The sequence below is a fragment of the Choloepus didactylus genome, chromosome 11 (genome assembly GCF_015220235.1).
Source record: "Choloepus didactylus isolate mChoDid1 chromosome 11, mChoDid1.pri, whole genome shotgun sequence".
NCBI lineage: Eukaryota > Metazoa > Chordata > Mammalia > Pilosa > Megalonychidae > Choloepus > Choloepus didactylus.
In genome coordinates, this window is record NC_051317.1 from 2,329,692 (window position 1) to 2,351,758 (window position 22,067).

At 48.5% G+C, this 22,067-nt stretch overlaps 1 protein-coding gene and 1 long non-coding RNA gene across 2 annotated transcripts in view; both read right to left on the bottom strand.

Moving 5' to 3' along the window:
• Nucleotides 1–22,067, bottom strand: part of DOCK2 (dedicator of cytokinesis 2) — a 431,071-nt gene that overhangs the window by 13,606 nt on the left and 395,398 nt on the right. The window contains exons 37-46 of the mRNA XM_037798794.1: nt 19,576–19,666; nt 18,644–18,763; nt 14,986–15,075; nt 13,363–13,467; nt 11,244–11,385; nt 8,226–8,307; nt 6,892–6,976; nt 6,012–6,098; nt 5,158–5,334; nt 4,438–4,521 (exon numbers count right to left, since the gene is read on the bottom strand). Of these exons, the coding sequence (XP_037654722.1) occupies nt 4,438–4,521; nt 5,158–5,334; nt 6,012–6,098; nt 6,892–6,976; nt 8,226–8,307; nt 11,244–11,385; nt 13,363–13,467; nt 14,986–15,075; nt 18,644–18,763; nt 19,576–19,666 (1,063 nt within the window). The remainder of the gene's footprint in view (nt 1–4,437; nt 4,522–5,157; nt 5,335–6,011; nt 6,099–6,891; nt 6,977–8,225; nt 8,308–11,243; nt 11,386–13,362; nt 13,468–14,985; nt 15,076–18,643; nt 18,764–19,575; nt 19,667–22,067) is intronic.
• Nucleotides 8,323–11,073, bottom strand: LOC119505908. Its single transcript, XR_005210900.1, has 3 exons — nt 10,291–11,073; nt 9,902–9,965; nt 8,323–8,771 (listed from the first exon to the last, which is right to left on the bottom strand). It is a non-coding gene; the product is annotated as an uncharacterized LOC119505908 (long non-coding RNA).

Here is a 22,067-nt window from a genome sequence, read left to right on the forward strand (position 1 = left end):
GAAATACCTGAAACTGTTTGTGCTGGTTTGAATGTATTATGTCCCCCAGAAAAAGCCATATTCTTTGATGCAATCTTGTGGGGCAGTCATTCTAGTGCTGATTAGATTGGAATCCTTTGAGTGTTTCCTTGGAGATGCGCCTCACCCAACTGTGGGTGATGACTCTGATTGGATAATTTCCATGGAGGTGTTGCCCCGCCCATTCAGGGTGGTTCTAAATTAAATCACTGGAGCCATATAAATGAGCTGACAAACAGAAAGAACTCAGTGCAGCTGAGAGTGTGACATTTTGAAGAGAAGACAGAGCCAAGAGGGACACTTTGAAGAATGTATAGGAGCTGCAGATGAGAGTTTGAGGATGGACATTGAAAGCAGACTCTTGCTCCAGAGAAGCTAAGAGAGGGAAAACACTCCAAGAGCAACTAAGAGTGACATTTTTGAGGAACTGCAGTCTAGAAAGGAACGTTCTGGGAGAAAGCCATTTTGAAACCAGAACTTTGGAGCAGATGCCAGCCACGTGCCTTCCCAGCTAACAGAGGTTTTCTGGGCACCATTGGCCATCCCCCAGTGAAGGTACCCTTTGTTGATGGACACTTTATGGCCTTAAGACTGTAACTGTGTAACCAAATAAACCCCCTTTTATAAAAGCCAATCCATCTCTGGTGTTTTGCATCCTGGCAGCATCAGCAAACTAGAACACTGTTGAACTGTAATGCAGTAGCCTTGATTCTTGATGATGATTGTATAACTATATAGCTTTTATTGTGTGACTATGTGATTGTGAAAACCTTGTGACTGACACTGCCTGGAACTAGTGTATGGGCAGACGAATAATAAAGACAAAAAAAAAAAAATAAATAATAGGGAGGATAAGGGGTATGGGATGTTTTGGGTGTTCTTTTTTTTATTTTTTAAATTTCTAAATTTTTTTTTTTGAGTAATGAAAATATTCTCAAATTGATTGTGGTGATGATTGCACAAGTATATGATGATATTATGAGCCACTGATTGTATACTTTGTAAAGATTATATGGTGTGTGAATATATCTTAATAAAATTGCGTTAAAAAAAAGACTCACAGTATCAAATGTTGGTAAGAATGTGGAGCAACTGTGACCCTTATAAAATTGTTAATGGGTATGTAAGTTGGTTCAGCCACTTTGGAAAGCTGTTTCTTGGCCTCCCGTAAGGTTAAATGTGCATGACACAGCAATTCCACTAGTAGGTATATACTGAGGGGATTGAGTGTTTATGTCTACCAGGGAACATGTACTAGAATGTTCACAGCAACTTTATTTATAATATAAAAAGCCTGAAAATAACCCAAATGTCCAACAGGAGAACAGATAAATGAATTTTGATATATTCATAAAATAGGTAACATTTGGAAACAAAAAAAAGAGACAAATCTCTGATACATGTGACAACCTGGATCAATCTCAAAGGCACTATGTTGAGCAATGGAAGCCAGACACACAATAGTACATACTATATAATATCCTTATGTGATGTTCAGGAACAGGCAACACTAACCTTCGGTAGAATCTACTAACGCTGAACATTATCCTATGCTGTGCTGCAGCAATTCCATTCTTAGGTCTACACCCAACAGAAATTGTGCATCTGTGCCTCAACTAAACCAAAACAAGAATATTCAGAGCAGCACTATTTCCAATAGTTCCAATCAGAAATCTACCCAAATCTCCATCAACAGAAAAATAGATAAATGCATTTTGGTGTAGTCATATGACTATGACTTCTATACACCAACAAAAATGAATGAACTAGAGCTATGTACAATAAAACACTGAGCGGAAGAAGTTAGACACGAGAGGATGCATACTGTGTGACTCAATTTATATGAAGCAAAAGTAAACTATAGTGCTCGTGAATGCATGCTTAGCAGGTAAAGTCCTTTTGTTGAAAGCAAGGAAATGATTACTACAAAAGCAGGATAGCGGTCAACGTTGGGAAGGGGTAGAAGGAGGAACAAGATGGGCTTGATGTCTTCAATGGGCAGTGGTTACATGGCTGTATGCATTGTGATAAATCAATGAACTATATAGTTTTATGTGTACATTTCTGTATGTAATGTTTCACAACAAAGTTTAAAAAATGAATATACTGTAGACATATTTCCATGCTGATAAATATAGAGAAAAGCTTTAAAAAGAAGTAAGAGAAAATTTATTTTGAAATATGTGAAATCTTGCACACACAATGTACTTTGAAAGCTTCAGCATTGGTTGGGTTGCCGGACATGCAAGTAAATTCCCCTTTGAAATTTAGGGTTCTCATGTTTTGAGAAAATGTAAAGTGTATTTGGCTTTGCAAAACCAAGATCCAAACTAGAATTAAGCTCCAAGGGAGCAGGCCCTTTTCTGCCCAGTGCCCTATCTATGTTGCCTGGCACTATGTGTCAATAAACATAGTTTGCAAGACTGGATGAAATGAAACGGACCAATTTACTCTGTGTAATAATGTAAAAAGCTTGCTTTCACTGTGAGCAGGGCTGCCTCTTTTGAGTTTAGGAACCCACAGTTAGGGTGCCTGGACCCTGGGTGGGAGGGACAAGGCCCAGAGACCCCTCTTTTGAGAAGTTAAGCTGGTTTCTGGCGTGGGGTGGGGGTGGGGGTGGGGGGGGGCGGGGGGGGTGCTATGGAGAAGGCGGCCACTAGGGGGCACCCTCTGAAGGAGCTGGTTAATGTCTCTTAAAAGAGGTAACATCTCATACAGGTTTTAAAGTCTCCCTTCTTTGTAGTTGCCCTCTATTAGCTCCAAGACTTTGGTGGCATTTCCTTTTTAAGTTACAGCTGGTATTAGCTGTGCTGTGAGGTCCAGCCCCAGGCTTGGGGTGCAGTGGACACAGCAAGGAGAAGCTGTTGCCAGGACAGCCGCCCAGCGGAGGTTCCAGGGCAGTGGTATGATTTGAGAGCAACATCCAACAGCTAAGCAAATTTGTGAGATGTTAGCCCTCCCAGAGGCAATCCAGAAATATCTGGGGAAAGGAAACCTAGCCAAAGCCTGGCCTTCCTGCTTCCCAAGTTGGGGGTGGTGAAGGGGAATATTGTTATTTGGGGATTAAAGAACACGGTGACCCCTGAAGGCTGGGGATCTTGGGGAATTTTGGGTTTCACAGGTAGCAAAAGGTAAGAAGGGAGAGAAAATTCTAGACCCATGAAACGCATTCAGGAAAATGCGCCCGTGCAGCGCCTTGTATTTCATTTTTAAAGCCCCACTTTGCATAAATTGGCAGAGGCAGAGAAGGACCTGAATTAGGAATCCTTATTTTAAGAAAAGAGGCTGCACCCAGTGCTTCTCATTCTCTGATTTCCCCAGAGTAACAAAAACTCCCTACCACAAAAGCTTGCTTTTCTTTGCACAGTGACTGGCAAGAAAGGAGGGAGGAGGACAGGCAGCTGTAAAGGGCTGCACTCTGCCTGCCTGCTGCCTCGCCCAGCCCCTGCCCTCTGGAGCCCGGCCCTGTGGTCTGCAGGGCGGGGCCAAGTCTGAGGAGGGACAGCCACAGGCCTGTAGCAGAGCCACCGGGGCAGGGGGCCAGCAGACTGTCTCTTCTCCAGGGAGTGGGAGAAGAGGAGGGAAAGAAAGCACAAGAGAGGGAGCAAGAGAAAGGAGAGGAAAGAAGGAGGGAGGGGAGCAGAGAGAGAGGAGTAAGATATGAAGAGAGGGGGGCAGAGAGAGGCAAGAGGCAGAGAGAGGAGGGATAGAAGCAAAGACCTTTTAAGGAAGAGGGAGAAAAGACAGAGCCAGATGCACAGAAAGAAAGAGAGAAAGAAGGAAGGAAAGAGAGAGAAAGAGAGCACAGATAGAAGGGCCCAGGTGAGAAGGGAGGCAGAGGACGACAAGTGAAGGGCAAGAGAGAGCCCGATGCAGGAAGGGAGAACAGTGCCTTCTAAGTGCCAGGCTTTGGGTCTGGAGAGCCGAGCAGTGTGTGCAAGAACAAGGCCTTTTAGAATGAAAACCAACCAACGTGGGCCTCAATTATTTTCACAAAAACTGATATCCATCTAAGCATTATCTACAACAAACTGGGTCAGCTGTGGATGGAGGAGAGATGGGGGTGGGGGCTAAGTCTCCCTTGATCTGACTGGCGTGTGCTGGGTATGGGGGGAAGGTGGTGGTGGATGTGCAGGGGCCTGGTGTTCATTTTAGTCACACTGTGAAAAGCCACTTCCTGAAGGCAACGCCAAGTAAAGTGACATTAGTGACATCCACCACAGCATGGCGGCAGCACCCCATGTGTGCAGTACCCCGGATCTCTGTTCCGGGATGAGCCTGCTCAGGTGATACGCAGTGGAGAAGAGGGGTGGGAAGGCGAGGAGAGTTGAAGTGGGCCCCAGGAGCTGAAGGACAGAGGACAACTGGGAGAGGGCAGGAAGGAGGGTGGGGACCCTCCCCCAGCCCACCTCCCCCTACCTGCCACGCAATCAGGTCCTTGAGGTGGCTCAGCTTGTCCTGGTCCTCAGGGTGATCCCTGGTGTACTCGTCAGTGAAGAAGGCCTGTGGAGGACAGACAGGAGTTTGTGGTTTCCTCCACCTGAGGTGTGGACCCTAGCACCAATTTTTCTGACAATGGGAGAAGATTCTATTTGAAAGGGGCAGGAAGGAGGTGACATGGATTTGGATGGGGTATCAGTCAGCCACCTCTGAGGACTGACATCGTTTTCTCTTCCAGGAGGCTCGGATCAGCCCCTGCTGGGAATAGCCACAAATCCTAGTGGTTCTCAAAGTGGGTCCCCTGTGGGCCCCATAGCTGCATCACCCAGGAATTTGTTAGAAATGCTGTAGTTGGATTTGTGGCTGCTGTACTTTCATGGCCTGGCTCACAGTCACCCCAAGGCTTTCCCTAGTAGAGGTGCCTGGATCTGCCCAGTGGGATAAGCAGTCCTTATGGCCCCTGCTCCTTTCAGCCCCAGCATGGGGTATGGCATGAGGCCAGGAGGGAGACGAGAGCTCAGCCCAGGCACGAGGTTGTCAAAACTCTGGAAGGTGCATGAGGTCCTGCCGAGCTGCAGTGTACCTTTGGGGGGCAGGGGCAGCCATAGTACAATGAGCAGTGCCCAGCTGGGGCTGCCCCTTGGGCCTGGCCACCACTGCTCTGCCTCCCACCAGGGCCTGAGGGGTGGAAGCCCTCACCTTCTCATACTTGGCAAACCCTCCCATGACAGCAGGGTCCACAATCCCATTGAGAAGCATGGAGAGTGGGTTAATGGGTAGGCTTTCGTCACTCTGGTACTGGTTTATCATCATCAGGATCTTCTCGTTGGCTGTGGACATGGTTTCGATGGCGTTCTCCAGAGGGCTAATTGTGGTCTGTGGAAGAGGAGATCACCAAGGAGAAAGGGCCTTAGCAGGTTGCTTTAAAAATGAGATAGAATTATTGGTATTGATTTCATTTGGGGTTGGAATCCAAATAAGGCATAGTTCCCTGAGGGGCTGTAGCAGGATCTTGTCATTACTGAGCTCTGGGGCTGCCTGCTGTCTGGGGAAGAGACAGCCAGAACTTTCTGCTTCGAGAAACACCTTTCTCTGGGAGAAGCAGGCAGGCAGGGGCAGGTGCCTGCTTGGGCTGCAGTGGTTGAGTGTGCCCCAGGGAGGTCTTCTCTTATAATCTCAGTGAAGCCATGCTCCAGGTCAACCCACCCAGAATCGGCTGAGTGCCTACTGCTGAAGGTCCCGGCAGCTTGCAGATATGGTCGCCTTGCCTGGCACAGACCAGGTCCCAAGACTGGTGGCTGACAGGAGGGCCCCTGTTCCAAGGTAGGTTCTGATCCGCTGGCAAGATAAAACTAAAACACCTCTACACCGCTTCTTAGAAAGCAGTGTAAGCAGAGTGCCATCAGATGCTAACCGCCAACACAGTGCATTCTCAAGAGCATGGGATGTGGAGTCAAAAATAAATAAACTAGGGGCTGGCAAACTTTGTGCAAAGGGCTAGATAGTAAATATTTTGGGCTCTGTCATGTCCGATGTGAACGCCCTTTACACACCTGGGACATGTGAACCACCTCGAACCAGCGCAGGATCCCCGGGAGCTTGTACGCAGTCATGAAAGATGTTCTCTCGATCCACATCGACTGTCCCATGTGCGCGGAGGCAGCGGCAAGGGCAGGAGAGCAACACATTTAGGAAACCCGGGTATTGGAGAAGCTTGGCGGCCACCCAGCCAGGCTCCCAGGCCTCCCATCTGCCCCAAACCAAAACGAATATTGCAAGACCCAGAAACACATGCTCACTTTATCTTCAAAAATGATTTCCCAGTGTGAAGTTTAAGTTTTCCCAGGACTTAGGCCAGGTAGGTTTTAACGTGGGTCTATGAACAGTGAATTTTTAGGTAATATTGAATATATCTCTGTGCATTTTCATGTGTGTGTGTGTGTTTGGGGGGGGAGGGCTCACAGTGTCCATTAAATTCTCAAAGGGGCATTGACTCCCCAAATAAAGAATCACAGTGTCAGGCAAAGAGCTGAGAGAGACATTCCAGCCTGGCCTTTGGGAATGGAAGACAGGGCCTAGCTGGGAAACACATCGCCATTTACAAACGCTCAGGGCCAGTGGTGAGTGAAATTGCGGTGGCTGCTTATTGGTATTTGTTGGCAGGTCTGACTTCATCCACAGCCCTTCCCTGGAAAGGCCTGCCTAGCCTGGGGTCAGCAAGGGGCATCTCACACATGGCTCAGTTACACGTTGAAAGGGGAAAGGCTCAGAACGGCCCAGAAATGAGGAAATGCGCCCAACTGAAGAGACAGGGAATGGATGCAGTGTATGAATGGATGTCAGTTTTACTCTCTTTGCCTTTGGATCAGGCCCTCTTCTGTGGTTGGCAGGTGCAGGCTGAGGCTGGTCAAGGGCCGGTGGCAGGATACTCACGGCAAACTCATTCTCCGGGTCGACGGTTCCCTTGCGCACGGGCCGGGAGTAGTGGAACTTGTGCACGTAGTTGGATTTGTAAAAGCTGAAAGACGGGAGGACACTGAGGCTCCTGATAGCCAAGCCCGGCTGCAGACACCCAGAACCCAACCCAGCCCTGCTCTGTCCAACGAGGCCCACTCTCCCTGCCTGGCAGTAAACCTCAGGACTGGTGGAGTCCTGGTTGGCACATCTAACACCCGTGTCTGTGTTCTGAGCTCCTCAAAAGTGACTTCTGTACACTTGCAAGGGAATTTAGGAGGTAGACCGGTTTTATGCCCTCACAGGTACATAGCACCCCATTGAGTACCAGGCATTGAAGTACTCCAGCATGAATATTCCTGGGGTTACCTGGGTCACCACTCCCTGTGCCTTCCAGGTAGATGCTAGGTACATGTAAAGTGTGGCCTGATGTCCCAGGGGTGTCCTTCAAGAATTCTTCAGGTGTCCCAGCCAACCCCCAACTCAATTCCTGCATCTCTAGTGAGGTCCCAACCAAGTGCCTGACCGAGACAGTGGGGGAGGCTGAGCTGCACCTGCTCAGCTGCCTGCACTGGGGCAGGGTTGCTGGGAGGGGCTGCCTCCCGTGGAAGCAAAGGGCCCTCCTTCTCCCAGAGGGGCTCTGGTTTCTGGCTGGACCACCCACAGGGGAGGCCGTTCTCTAAGACACTCAAGGGGCTATATTGGGTAACTGGACCTGAGGGTGTGAACCTGGCATTTAGGAGGGGGGCTGCCTACTGCCCCCAGACCCTGCTTTGTGCACTCATCCCTGTCATTGCTATCTGGTATTGAATAGATTGTCACCTCTTATGTCTCTTTAGCAGAATCAGACCACAGCCATTGTCAATGAACAACCTTAGCAAATAAGTTTAAGAGATGTCCTTTTGTGAGAACGTGTTTAGCACCAGCAACTTCCCTTGACCCCACCCTGCTTGTCACTGCCCCATCCACACCCTCTGGCTGTATTTCCTATGGAGCCACTCAAGGATCCATCTGAGCAAGAGGGTCTCTATGTCCAATTTTCAATGAATCTAATCAATGCTTACCGAGGATTTGTTGGCTGCAAGGTTGAGCCAAAACCCTGACCCTCCCATCCACCTCTGGCTTCGGCATTTTAAGGGGCAGAGTCAGAGCCCAAATAGTAAATGGGGTCAGTTCTCCTCCCAAGAGAAAAAGGGGGGAACTGACTGGTGAAGACAGCAAGGGAACTAGCAGGGCACTGGGGCTTGACCTGCCACCAGCTCCGTTTGGCAGCCCCTTCCCCATCCCTCTTCCCGGTAAGGTGCAGCTCTTACTTTATGATCTGGTCCGGCACTGGCTTATTCTTGAACCTGGTGTGTTCATCCAAGACAGGCTGGACAGTGAAACACTGGATGTCTGCAATCCTGCAGTTAAGGGCTTACAACCTGTTGGCTGCAGGGACAGTTCTAAACCTAGCAGGTCCCGGTCGAGACCTTCTAGGACAGCCCTCTCGGGGCCAAGTTTTTATTGAACGACCAACCTTCAGGTTCTGGCTACCAACGAGGTCCTAATAACCAGTTAGTAGTCACTGTGGCCCTTACCAGAGCTGCCTGACGCTGGCAACCCTCTCCCAGGGCTTAGCCCTGCTCAAGGGTTGGTTAGTGGCCCTTAACCTTTCTTATCATTGTTATATTATCATTAACAAGAATACCATCCAGTGAATTTAGAGCACTCACTCAATTGCAGAGTTCCTCCAACCATGCTCTCCTTTAATCTCTCCAATTCCACTGAGTGGCGTTTTTAACATAAATTGCCTCCACTTCATAGAGATGAGGACATCCAGTTTGGAGAAGCCAGGCCACTTGCTCCAGGTCACACAGCTTGTAAGAACAGAGTAGGGGTTTGTATTTAGGTCTTTGACCCTGAGCCCAGGGTTCTTTATTCTACTCACTACTCAAAGTGTGGTCCCCAACCAGTATCATCGACATCTCCTGAGAGATCTATCTCCTAAGGTCCTATCCCTTCAACAGCGAAGGCAAGAGAACAGGGTTGTTAAGAACACAGATTTTGGCAAAAAGCAGACCTGAGTTCGAATTGTGGTTCCATCACTTGCTGGCCGTGACCTTGGGCAAGTTGCTTAAATTCTCAGAACCTTGGTTTTCTTATTTGCAGAATGCAGAGAGTAATGAGACCCAACTAGTAGGGTTACCATGAGGATAAAATGAAACAAGAAAAGAAGAATGCCTAGGATATGGTAAATGTTAATAAAAAAAGTTCTGTTCATTCATTAATCTAAAAAAAAAAATGATAGTGCAGTAGAAAGAATACAGGCTCTGAGACGGCTGGATCTTGGGGTTCAAATCTCAACTCCATCAGTAACTAGGTCTGTGAACACAGGCAAGGTGCTTTACCTCTGACCCCATGTTCTTTCCATACGAAATAGGGAAGATTAATGCCCAACTTACAGGGCTTTATGGTTATAGAGCCCTCCCTCCCAGGCAGGCCATTTAGCAAATGTCAGCCCTTCTGCTTCCTTCTTCCACAAGGCTCCTGACACTGCCTCAGGCCGAAGGGCCCCAAATACAACGATACAGCCCAGGAATAGGTGTCCCCTCCCCCGTCCCCCAACCCCCCTCCAAGTTAAAAGGCCGTCGAGTTGTTCGCCTTCAGAATCCCCACTCAGAAGTGCCTTAGCTCTAATCTGGCGTCTGGCCTGGAACCAAACTCGCATTTGTAACTAGCTAGCCCCCCACTCCCCAACCAGTTGCGTTTCCTCCTGCAAATAACCACGTTAGAGCAGGCAAGAAGGGCAGGCAGGCATAATGAAAAGGTTACAGATGAATATTTATCACCCTAGGGAAAAATATTTGGATTAAGGTTCCACAGACTTAACAGACCAGCCATGCGACCTGCCAACCCCATTTTAAAGGCTGTAACTTAATTGGTGCTAAAGGGTGCAAAGCGGGGAGCCAGGCTGGGTCCACGCTGTCTGGCTCAGCTGTCTCCTTACCCTTGAGTACGTATGATCACCACCACCGTGAGCCCTGTCTCCTGCTGGGCGTCAGCTCCTGGCCCTGTGAAGACCACATTTTGCTGCGTCAGAACCTGTTTATACCACACCTTGTAAACTCACTAGCACCATCTCAGGTCCTCTCTGCTTTCATCTGTGTCAACCAAGTCAGCTGGCTCTCTCCCTCCTTCCTTCCTCCGTTTGTTAATCTCTCTCTCTTTTTTCTGTCTTCTTTTCTTTCCCTTTTCTTTCTATTAACCAACAAATATATACTGAGAATCTGCTCTGTAAGTGACAGCCACAGTGGGGAATGAGGGAATTATTGCAATGAACAGGCTGAGCAAGGCTCTTCTCTCATGGAGCTGATATTCTAGCTTACATTCATTTACCTTTAAAACACAGAAGGTAGTGACAGATCATGATAAACTCGCCAAAGAAAGCAAGCAGGGTTTTGACATAACGGGGTCATGCAAGGCCCAGAAAAGACCACTTTAGGTTAAGATGTTCTGGGAAGGCTCTTCCAGGAGGTGGCACCCGAGTTAGGACCTGAAAGGTGAGAAAGAACAGGTCATGGATGGAGCTGAGGGAATGGCATTCTAAGCAGAGGGAACAGAAAATGCAAAGGCCCAGAGGTGGGAACAAGCGGTGAACAGATACAAGGCCAGAGTGGTGAGAGGAAGATGAGCGGGGGGAAGGACGAGTCGGGGGAGATGACATTCGGAGGGGAGGGAGGGCTTGGGTCGTGGACGGCCTTGTCAGCCTTGCTTAGGAGTTCTGATTTAATTATAAGAGCAACGTGGAGCCATTTCCATTCTTGAAACTTGCTATGCTCATTTCTAATCAAGCCCTTTGCATGGAATGGTCCCTCCCTCCATCTGGGACACTCCCACTAACCTCAGGCTGGTTACTAGCTGCATATATCACCTTCCTCAAGAAAGCTTCCCTGCCTCCCCAACCATGGTACCCTGCATGGCTTCCTCCTGGAATTTGTCACAGTTTTATAAATAAATACTTTACAGCAGACTTAGTTGTTTAATGTCTTACTGTATGCTCCAGGGGGGCAGAACCCCTTTGTGAGTGTAATCTCCACTGCCATGCATGATGCTTGGCACAGAGTTAGGGCTCGATAATCTTTACTGCAAGAATGAATGAATGAGCAAACAAGTTAATCAATGAATGCAACATTTACAATTAACCGAGATGGGTTCTTTGGATCCCACCCTGGACATCTAAGATTGGCACCACTGCAACGATTCTGAGCTCCAAGATGGGGCTTTGCAGACCAAATCCCAGCCAGGGCTGCCCATGCCTGGCCCCTTCCTGGGGCATTCTCCAAGGATACACTGGCCTGGAGCGTTCTTCACATCATCCCCTGGGGCTGAGGTTGTGTTCATCTTCTCTGAGTTGGGGAATTGGCTCATCAGCTGCATCTGGAAATCCTCTCTCCGCTCATACTCCTTCCCCCGGTAGATGAACACTTTGTTCTGCAAAGAAATGGCACCTGTCAGAGATCCTAGGGCCTAGGCTTGGAGGACATGGCCCAAGCAAAGCTGAGAGGTGTGTGAAATGGGCATGGGGTGGTGGTGATCTCAACAGATCCCTCTCATCTCAGTTTCCCCACCAGTGAAAGGAGGAGCTCAACGGACTGCCCTTCTGGCTGAAACACACCACTTCTTCAATGAGTTGCCTCTAATTGGAATGATGACCATAGATACTGAGAACTTTCTTCCTCAAGCCATCCTATGTTCAGCTTCCAGAGTAACCTCCCCATTCGAGTGTCACTGTCGTACCCCCTCTCCTATTTACATGTCCACAAATGTTCCATCCTGTCTTTAATGGGCATGTTGAGTCCCTTCCTGAGAGTCCATGGGCTGGAAGGAACCAGAATTCAGGCATGGATCCCAGGTACAAGCTCCATAGAGACACACTCTTTACCCTTCTTTGACCACAATAGTCTCTTATAGACAAAAAGGTCTTGACTGGGATTGACTTTCCCTCCAGAGGACAACTGGCAACATCTGGGGACATTTTTGGTTGTCACAATTTGGGGAGTCCTGGTGACATCTAGAGGACAGAGGTCGGGGATGCTACTAAACATCGTCTGATGCTCAGGATAACCCCTCACGACCAAGAATTGTCTGACTCAAAGTGTCAATCATCCTGAGATTAAGAAACTATTTTCTAGACCACCTGAGTTGCCTGTACTGTCTCCCAAGTTATTCTGTTCAACCCCAGTCCCTCACTTACCTCTGTGTATCAGCAATCACCAGAGGAGCCAAGGAGACTTAAAAGTTAAGATTCCCAGGCCACACTCTAGACTGGATGAAATGGAATCTATGGGGGTAGGGCCCAGGAAACCATTCTGAACACGTTCCCAGGGGATTCTGATGTGCGACCAGGTTAGGGAGCCACTTCTGAAAGGTCTCACCAAAGAAACCCTCACCATCTACTTCTGCTGCTCATGACGGTCACTCCCATAAGCCAACTCTAGCTTCCACATCGATTGGTAATAGAGAGTGATTTCTCTTCTTGATTAGATGATAAATTATGTGAGATCAGAGATGTACTAATTCTATTTCCCTAGCCCCAGAATGGAGCCACAGACTCTGGAAAGAAAACTACAGGTGACCTAACCTAACTCTATATGATGGGTGAATAATCCTCTCCAGCTGTGGTTCACAAACTGTGGTCCAGGGACCCTCAAGGGCCCCCAATACCCACCCAGGGGTCCACAGGTCAAAACTCTTTTCATATTAATACTAAGTTATTAACTGATTTTTTCACTTTCATTTTCTCATAAGTGTACAGTGGAGTTTTCTAGTGGCTGTATGTATGATATCACCACAATGCACCAATGAGAATCCAGCTCTCTCTTATTAAGCCAGACATTAAAAGCGATTTACAGAAATGTAAAGCAATGCCATTCTGCTCACTAAATTTTTTAATTTTGAAAAATAGAGCTATTTTTCATACAACGTAATTTATGCTAACATGTAATGGGTTTATTACTGCTATTTTTAAATAAATTGATAAATACTTTGAAATTTTCTGTTTTTAGTTCTTAATACAGTAAATATCAGTAGATATAGCCTACAAACACAAAAATTCTTTGGGGTCTTCAGTAATTTTTTAAGAAAGTAAAAGGGTCCCAAGGACAAAAAGGTTGAGAACCACTGCTCTGCAGGATCTGCTGGGCAGCAGAGACCATCTAACCTCTCTTTGAACAACTAATTCCAGTGATGGGGAGCTCACTACCTCGCAAGGTGGCTCTAATTGTTGCACAGTTAGAAAAAGACAGGAGGGTGCCTGATGGTTATGGTGGACGAGGGCTGGGTAGTGGGCTGGGGGTGGAGGCAGCTTCTGGACAGAGGAGAGCACAGCTCTGGTATCTGCCTAGGAGACATCCTCAAACCGCAGCGATGGACAACATGCCGAGGCCAGGGGGCCCACTGCAAACTCACCCGCAGAAAGGAGGGGAATCCCTGGCCGTAGTATCCAACAGCAAAGTAGTCTGGTTTGGGCCTGAGGATTTTCATGATGTTCTCATAGAATTTTGCCTGCTGGATCTGAAAGAAGGAAACTCACAGCTAGTAATGCCACAGATGTGTATCAAAGGCCTATTCATCTCATCTGAGGCCACGGTAAAGGGATTATCATCATACCAAAACCAATGTGTCGTGTGTACATATTTGCCTACCTGTGGTATGTCTCAACTTATAATAGTACCAGCTGCATTTCCAGTGTACCAGGTCCTGTACAAATCACTTCTACTGCCTCAGCTCATTTACCTGCATTGTCAACCCTGTGAGTATCTCCAATTTGCAGATGAGGTAATGGTATCTCATAGCAGGGCCAGCATGTGGTAGAACTGACCCAGACAGTCTGCATCCAGAGCCCACGCCATCGCCCCTCAGCTCCCACCTCCAAGGAAGCATGCATTTGTAAAGACATGTGGATGGAGGAGTGTTTCCTGATATAGGTGTCTCCCCGTATATGCACACCTAACATTTCATCAGTTCTAAGAGGTACCTGTTTTTCATATTTTAACATCTCTGAAAACTGCATCTTGCTTTACACGTGCTGGCATCTTACAATGGCTATTGACCAGACAGAAATCATGGCGATGATAAAGAAGAACGGTGCACCTCACAATCAATGGCCTCTTCAATTGAATTCACTATGCAACACCTTGTCTGTGAGCCTGGATATGTACCTGTGTGGTGTGTGTGTGTGTGTGTGTGTGGCTCTGTGCACGGATCCTGAGTTTGTGTGTATGTATGCATATGAATGCACCAGTTTGGAGGGGCACATGAGCCTCAATGTCTGCAAACATCCATGTGGATATACAGATGGGGCAGATATAAGTGTCTCTTGGTGCAAGTACATTTGTGTGTTTGCATCACAGCTTATCTACAGTGAAAACAGCTCATATGCTTTTAACAAGAACATCACACCATCCCCTCTCCAGAAAAACAAAGAGCTATCAATCCTCTCCTAGAATTCTGACTGTCAGTTTATAGTTCCCTGGAAACAGCTGGACTGGCCTCTCTAAATGGGCTAAGACAGGTCCCTGGGGAGCTGGCTCTCAGGCAGCTGGGAAGTGTATGTGTGGGCATGTTGTGGGGAGCGGGGAGCAGTGAAAAAGTTCTGCATTTTGCCCACAGAGGCCAACTCCCTGCCAAATCCTGGCATCTGCAGCAAAAGCAAGACACCCCCACTTTCCACTTCCCCCACCAAACCAAGAGCAGTGGGGAGCTAATGGGAAACGGCCAGATGGGGAGCATTTTAATGTGATTTATCTGTTAATCAGAAGCACAAATTTGTGTTTTTATCTAATTGGTTTAGTGATTTGTGGAAATTTCACTGCAATTGTAGCACACTGTTTACTGGGTGTGCAGCAGCCGTGGCCGCGGCCCCAGTGCCACGCCACGCAGGTACTCAGAGCTCTGTCAGAGGAACTGTCGCAGATGAGTTTTCCCAGAATGCCTCCTTTCGGAAATGTCCCCAGCTCAGGCCCCGGCTGTCGTTCTTTTTTGGTCTCCCTTCCCCCCTTTTCCCCATGGCCCCTTCCTGGGATGCCTTACCAGGTTCTGGCTGAGCAGTTCGTAGTCAAAGATCTCCAGCTCGTACTGTTCCGCCAGCTCCTTGCACAGACTGATGGCCTCTTCCCACATCTATGAAAAGGTCCCGGACACAGAGGTTTGGAGTGGCGCCTCCAGGTGTGCAGAGCCCAGGCCGAGGCAGGGACCCCTGACCTGGCTGTGCCTCCAAGCACTGGGCTGCAAGCTCCCTCTGACCTATACCTGGACCTATACCTGTCTCCCACGTGGAGGGGGCCAGGGCTTCCCAGGGCAGATGCACCTTCCTCTGGCCTCTCACCCTAGTTTCTTGATAAATAATGGAGCAGTAACTGACTGGGCGAAATACCTTATTTACCTGCTCTCTGGATCTTCACAGCTACTCTGAACTATGACTATTAGCACCTGCACTTCCCAGGTTCAGAGAGGCAAAGCCATCTGCCCAAAGTCAAATACCCAACAAAAAGCAGGACCAGGAGGCAGAGGAGAGTGTGCCTCTTTGGCTCTGCCCTTCATTTCCACCCAACCCTGCCTTATCAGTGTGTAGTAAATTAAGCCTTTGGCTCCCTCAGCTTCCCCAGGGTGGCAGGTTGGGAAGGGGCTGTGTCGGCCACATTTTCCAAGGAGAAATAGTTCACAGGGAAGGGAACAGGTTGGACTAATGTCAGAGAGTTTTCTGGGGACCAGCCCGGGGCCAGCACCCAGTTCTCCCGACAGTCAGTCCTGGGATCTTTCCTACATGCCACCCCTGTCACTTCCTGATGGGGTGATTTGGGGTACATGAGTGGACAGTGGAGAGGGGGAGCTCAGAGGAGGAAATGGAGGTGGTTATGAAAACTTTTTAAAGTAGGTCTTCTCTATCATAAAAAAACAATCCTGAAAAATCAAACCCTGGGCCTAGGGGATGCTTTTGCTTTATTCTGACGTAAGCCAGAATCCAAACAGATCATCCCGGTGCCTTAGACCAAAGCGGGTCAGGAACCTCTGCAGGGAGGCAGAGAGAGTAGTAGCAGGGCAGACTCAAGCCTGGCAACCTCCAGGGACACCCATTACATTTCACATTTGGTTTAAAATGGAAAATGTACCTAAATGGAGATGCTGGGAGAGGCAGGGGGAGGACAGAAGGGAGGGTGCCAAAATGCAGGGTGTACTTTGTAGCAAAAGTGCTCCATCTGCATCCAAGCATAAAAATAAATAAAACCAAGTGCCAAGTGGAGGAGCCGTGGCTGTAAACCCAAGGATGGCATCGGGAGCAGGATAAGAGCACTTATGTGCCAGGTGGAATGAAGTCGGCCTGCCAAGGCTAGGCTGGGGCTTTCTCTTCAACCCAAACCTGAAGGTGATGGGAGCTCCCTTGGCTGGAGCCCAGAGACTGGCTCCAGGGGACATCTTTGCTGACTCTCTAACAGAATACGCAAAGGGAGAAGAAATACTCTCCCCATGTTTTAAGAGACCATTAGCAGACCAGGGAGGGAGATGGGGGCAGGGAGTCAGCTCCCTGGGATTTCCTCCCAGGTCTGCCTGTGTGGACCCTGGGACCTCTGACAGTCACTGATCTCTGGGAGCCCCACACATTCATAACTGAACACCTACTGGAGTCTAGACCCCTGAGGGAGTAGATACAATGAGGGACAAGACACAATCTCTGCTCTCATGGAACATATGTGGGTAAAGCTTACATATAAACAGATGTGATAGTTGGGTTTTGAAGGATGAAGAGGAGTCCTCCAGTGGTGACAAGTTGATGGAGTAGAAAGCCATTGTCATATGTGTCTAGAGCAATGAGGCTCCATGAGGAGAGGTGTGGGGAAAGGAAGCTGAAGGGGGTGCTAAGGAGTCTGAGCTTCATAGCAGTGGATTTCGGGGTGAATGGTACCCACCTGTTTCCTTCTTTCTGTTCCGACAGTACTTTGGCGACATCCTCTTCTATCCCCCCCATCCCATTATTAAACAATACCAAAAGGTAATGGGCAAAAAAGGTAATTATTTGCATGTCTGTTTTCACCAACTGGACGGTCAGCTCCTTAAGGTTGGCTGTCATGCCTTCTTCACCCTTACTCAGCACAGAGAAGGCTGAACTGACTACCTTGCTGAGGATGAGGCTTGAAATGTCCTTGGAGAGCTCTTAACACTGTGTCTGACTCATTCAGCTGATAAACAAATGGGAAGCTCTGCCTTGAGGCTTGGCAGGGCATGAGGTTCAAGAGATGGCGAAGGCTCTGCCCTCAAGAGGTTTATAATTATAAATTATAAAAAGTGTTCTTCATCTGCTCAACTCTTGGGAATTTATAAGCCCTTCTGCAGACATTACCTCATTTCATCTTTCCAGGGAAGGTGGTGAGATCAGACTAAGACAAATGCCATGAACTGCAGTGACAGGACAGACTGTAATTAAGTGTTGTATGATGTAATGAACTGTAAGAGGTCTTGCAATTCCATGGAGAGGCAGGGCTGTGGGGAAGCCGGATGACTCAAGGAAGGCTAGATGGAGGAAGTGGCCAGTGAACTGGGGCCTTGAAGGCAGAGTAGGACAATCAAAATGATAATAATTAAAATGGAAAAAGATATTGCTGTGTACCAGGTGCTATGCTCAGTGTTCCATGTGCATTTTCTCACTTAATTTTCACAATGAAATAGGAAGTGGGCACAGCTAGGCTCTCACTTGCCTGGATGGAGAAACTGGATCTAAGAGGGTGGAGGAGTTCAGGCCATCCTGAGCTCTCAGCCACCATGCTATGTCCCCTGCAGGATGGGATGGGAGGATTTGGGTCCATGCTTCCTGAAGGTCCACTGGAGACTTAGACGGGAAACCGCTGGTCTGGCCAATTTCCACATGTCCACAGTGTCACTCATACATTCAGTTCATCCATTTATCCAACAAAGATTTATTGGGCACTACATTACAGTTCTTTGCTTTGGGCATTCAGCAGCAGACAAGACAAAGCCTCTGCTCGCATGGAGCTAGCATTCTAAAGTGGGGAGCCAGATATCAAAAAAGTCAAATCAAAATAAACAAGGAAGATGTCTGATACGACGAGTGCTTTGAAGAAGCAATAAGGGTGACTTGGGACAGGGGTGGTGCTGCTTTGTCTTGGGTGATCAGGGAAGGGCTCCTTGAGGATGTGCAGCCCTGAACAGTGAGAAGGAGCCAGGCATGGGAAGCTATGGAAGAAGACTGTTCCAAGCTGGGAAAAACAAGTGCAAAGGCCCTGAGGAGGAAGAGAGCTGGGCATGGAGCAAGTGAGCGAGGAGACGGGCAGGGAAGAAGTGAGAGAGGTGGCCAGGCTCCTGCAAGGTCATAGGGAGGATGACACAATTTATTCCAGGTAGAATCAGGAGCCATTAAGATGATCATATGCAGGGGAATGACATGGCCCAATATATATTTTATGTTCACTGTTTCCTATGTGGAGGACGATCTTTTGGGGACAATGGGGGTAGGAGGGAGGTACTTTGGATCCACTGCAGTATCCTGGTGAGTAAAGCTGGTGCCTTGGACTGATGTAGTAGGAACAGATATGGAGAGAAGTGAGCAGGTTTAGGACAGGTTTTTGGATAGAACTGACCAGACCCATGGATGGAGTGGTGGTGTAGATGTGGGAGAGGACCCTCCTTCCCAGGAGCCAGGGTTCTCAAGGAGAGAGGCAGGACAGGGACAAATTACCTTTCCTTTGTCAAAGTAGCCTATGATGATCTCATAGAGTGTCTCCTTCAGCTGCCGGTGGGTCTGGGGGTGCTGCTGGCCTGTCTGCATGACCTGCGATGCACACTGCTCATCTGACCACTGCAAAGAGCATGGGGGTCACGGGGGGCTGAGAGGCATCATCCCCAAGATCAAAGGCAGAAACCACCCTCCCCAGACACTGTCTCCTCTTCTCCCCTCCTCCCCCACACTCAGTTCATCATTCCTGGGAACTCGAGGGACCCCTGAGGAGGCTGCACTCTTGGGGCACAGGTACCCAGAGTGTTTGGAGGGTGCCATGTCACAAAAAGGACAAATGAGTGAATGTGAGACTTTAGTACGGCATTGAGAAGGAGAAACGTGAAGCTTCACGGCCAGCTAGGGTGTCAGTGGCCCATCAGGGAGATGCTGGTCTGCAATTTTCATTTAGGAAGTGCCTTCCGGCTTTCTCTGAGTCGTGCTTTTTGACTCTATAGGCTCACTGTGTGTGATTTGTAGGGATTTTCCCCAAACCCCTAGAAGACACGGTCCCTGTTGTTTAAAAGTTCAAGGAAATCATTCTGACTCTGCCCAGCTACAACAAAGTCTTCCAGAGAAGGACAACAGCTCACCAAGCACACCAATGATTTATCTTTGATAACTGTTCAGATGTTATATAAAACCACAAACATATCTTGGGGATGGGGTAGGGGGTTTAGTACTGCTGCTAAATGTTAAGGTCGCTCAAAACGTTATGTGACCAGGCAAAGCTGGGCAGAAAGGTTGTCTGTCAGGTCCAGAGTTTGGAAGCCCAGGACAAAACAAAATTTGTTTAACTGTGTGTTTTCTTTTCTTTCTTTCTTTTAACTCTTCCACCTGCTGTGAGGGCTTGTGGTGATCCCCTCCATGGATCCCCATCATCAAAGGGGCAGTACCTTGAGAAGCCAGGTGTGGAGGAGGAGCGTGTAGGCGGCCTCCGTGTAATTGTCACAGTCCAGGTGAAGATCACGGAGTTTGTACAGGTACCTGTTGGTGGGGGGAAATATGCTGTTTCCAGACGCAACAGATTCCTCTTGGCGTCCCAAGGGAACCCTCACCCTGGCTAAGCATCCCTTCATGAGCAGTGACAATGGCATTCAGCATTTGCTGGGACTTACTGCACTGCCAGATCCTCTGCTAAGTATTTCATCTTTGTGACAACCCCGTGAGATAGGTCTGTTTGGGATTCCCATTTCAGACAAGAGAGGCATGGCCTGGGGGAGTTACGTGCCATTCCAGCCAGCACTCAACTTTCTGCTGAAGGGCCAGCCAGTGCAATGTGGCGAGTAAGAGAAATGAAGGAAGGGGAGCTAAATAACTTGTCAGAAGTCATGTGCTAATACATGGAGGAGCTGGGACAAGATCCTGGGCTAACTGTCTTCAGAGCCCAGGTTTTAACCATCCTACGGCTCCAGGAGGGTGAATGAGCCACAGCACTGAAAAGGACAGCTACTACCCTCCTTTCACCACTCCTTGAAATAAAGTGAATGTTTTTGTTAGTAAAGGAGGTAGACCAGGGTTAGAGAATGGAAATTTACATAGAGGCCTTGAGCTATCAGCAGAGCTGATCTGCTCCTCAGCTACATCACATTTCCACCCCCTGACCCTTTGCTAAGTTATGTCCCAGTTCTGAAACCTTGCATGACAATGGAGATGAGGGGAGCAGGAACGAAGGAAGGAGATTTTGGTAAATTCTTAGATGATTGGTTCATGATAAGTACTAAGGGGCAGTGAATTAACTTCTCTTCCCGGCATACAAAGAGCTGAGCAATGTCACATAGAAAAGACTCAAGAAGCGACAGCTAGCATCACTGCTGATAAATGTGAGCACATACTGAAAGCAATTAGCCGGTGCCCACCCTGAGCAAGAGCAGCTTTTATCACTGAGAACAAGGCCCTTCTCCAGCACGTTCCCCTCCTCCCCTGTCAGGAACAGAAGCTGGAACCAAGGAACCACTGCTTTGCTGACTTGCATGCCGCTAGGAGCATTTACTCAAACTCAACTTGGAGTAACCTGGTGAAGAGAAGAGGTGGGGCTGAGGTGCTCTGGAGCTCTTTCTAGAAACCAGACGCCATGTCCACAACCAGGCTGAGATTCCACCCTGACCAACTGTCTCACTCTGGGGACCAGAGGCCTTCTCAGGCATCGAAGCCCAAAGCAGGTCTCAAGGTTCAGACGTAGGTTCCTGATAGCAGAAAGGCTCTCTGCAGGGAACATTGCCAAAGGAGGAGCTGAATTTAGGTCCCTGTCCACAGAGGACATGGCCAGTGGGCCACACGCGGGCTGCTAGAACACAGGGTGAGGACTGCCAAAGATTTAGAGGGAGAAAAGAGGTCGCCTGTGGTTAACTGATAACTAATGAGCCGGGAGGCTCTGGTGACTTTTTGTCCACTCGTTTATTCCTTCGGCAAAGCTGCACTGAGCACCCGTGCTATTCCAGACACTAGGGATAGATACATGGTGGCTAAGGCAGACACCCTTCTCAGCCGTTTGGAGTTTATTATCTAGCAGAAGAGACAGACGTGAATCAAATAGTCAAATAAAGAATTGCAAAAACACAACCGTGATCCATGTGGTGAAGGAGAGGTCTATGGCACTGGGGGAGCAGGATTTTTCCAGGTTGGGAGGGGGGAAGGTTTCCTTGGTGTGATGGTTGAGTTGGGATCTGCAGGCGAAGGGGATGAGAGAGGGAGCAACCCAGGAAGAAACATGTGCCCATTCATTCATATACTCATTTGACAGATGAATTCACCCTTCCAGCAATCCTTTTATGGATGAGAAAACGGAGACCTATCTTAAAACAGACAGAGCTAGAAATAGGTAGAACCAGGTTTCAACCCCGGCTTTTCCTGCCTCCACAGGCAGGGCCTCTCCATCCCTCTGGCTTTCTGCTGGTCAGTCACCAGTGGGCATGCACACGCTCACACGTAGGGGCTGTGGAACCTGTGGCCCAACTTTAGAAATACCTGTGTACATGGCTTCAACCTGCCTTATGTCCTCTCTCCTGCCTTTGGTCCCTTAGACCCCTGGACAGCAGTGTGCAGCCAGAGAGAGTGCTTCCCTGCTACTTCCAATCCTTTAATTGGCCACAGCATCCTTTGTCAGCTCAAGGGTTTGATGATCTGTTACAGTGCCTGGAAGAAGATATCTTGCAGGGCACGACCAGGGATAATAAACCCAAACACCTCCAGACGCCACTTGGCAGCTGGAGTGAGGTGCATGGGGTGGAAGTACAACAGAGAATGGTGAGGATGTCATCACAGAGCATGCCAGCTGTTGAAAAGTGGGTGTCACCACCCAGTCCAGTTGGCAGTGGTCAGAATGGGATGCAGGCACAGAATGGTTACATCTTCACGAGAAGGTGGACATTTTGATTTTTATGTAATA